The sequence below is a fragment of the Melanaphis sacchari genome, unplaced genomic scaffold, assembly GCF_002803265.2.
Source record: "Melanaphis sacchari strain LSU unplaced genomic scaffold, SCAv2.0 Contig136_pilon_pilon, whole genome shotgun sequence".
Lineage (NCBI taxonomy): Eukaryota > Metazoa > Arthropoda > Insecta > Hemiptera > Aphididae > Melanaphis > Melanaphis sacchari.
Window position 1 is genome coordinate 13,962 of NW_020270571.1, and position 906 is coordinate 14,867.

The 906-nt window shown below is 31.9% G+C and overlaps 1 protein-coding gene across 1 annotated transcript; it reads left to right on the forward strand.

Moving 5' to 3' along the window:
- LOC112591529 lies at positions 1-441 on the forward strand. The gene has a single exon (XM_025335373.1). The coding sequence runs from the start codon at positions 1-3 to the stop codon at positions 439-441; it is 441 nt and encodes a 146-aa protein (XP_025191158.1).
- Positions 442-906: the final 465 nt, after the last annotated feature.

The following is a 906-nucleotide window of genomic DNA, read 5'->3' on the forward strand; positions in this document are numbered from 1 at the left end:
ATGAATGCACCAATTCCTTCTCCGATTGTACCACCCGTTTCAGAAACCAATCCAGACAGATCATTTTTTGAAAGTGTCCTACCATCTATCAGTAATTTCACCGAAGATCAAAAGCTTGAATTCCGTTGTGAAGTTATGAAAATCATACAGCGAATGAGGAATCCACCAGCTATACAAAATTATGAACATTCTCCTAACTTTCCACACTATACACCTACACATGTATCCGGTCCTTTCTATCCTTCACCTCACCATTCCAATTACTTAAACCGTCATCAAGTTCCCATATCTCAAACACGTCTAACTACTTCATTACCTCAACCACAAAGTCCGAGCATGAATTTTAACATAATATCTCCATCAGCCTCGTCTTCCACAACTATGGACAATCAGGCATACAGCGAAGAAGACAGTATCGACATTTTCAGGGATGGAACTTAAGTTATTCGATAATAATGTTTTGTATGAATTTTAAAATTGTGTTCGAATTTATTACTATTTTTTTTGTATCTAGTTTCTACTTAATGTATTCATGGATATTGGATATATTAATACGGTAGGTATTTAAGAAATTATTAAATATTTTCAAAAACATTACACTGTTTATACATACAATTTTATCCGTTATATTTATTTTATACTGTGATGTCTAATTTAATTGACTATTAATATATTATTAAATTATCCGTCTTAAAGTAAAAATTATAAACAGAATTTTCAAAATGTACTTACCTCAAAGTAACAGCTAACATTTCCAGTGGAGGTATAGACAATCTCAAATGCGTATCTGTAGACTTAATCTTCGTCGAAATTTTAACGGCAAGCTCGTCAAAAGATTTTATACTCATTCGAAAGTAGTTAAAAAATTTATCCGGGCTTTCACGTAAATTTTCAAAAGACGTATAA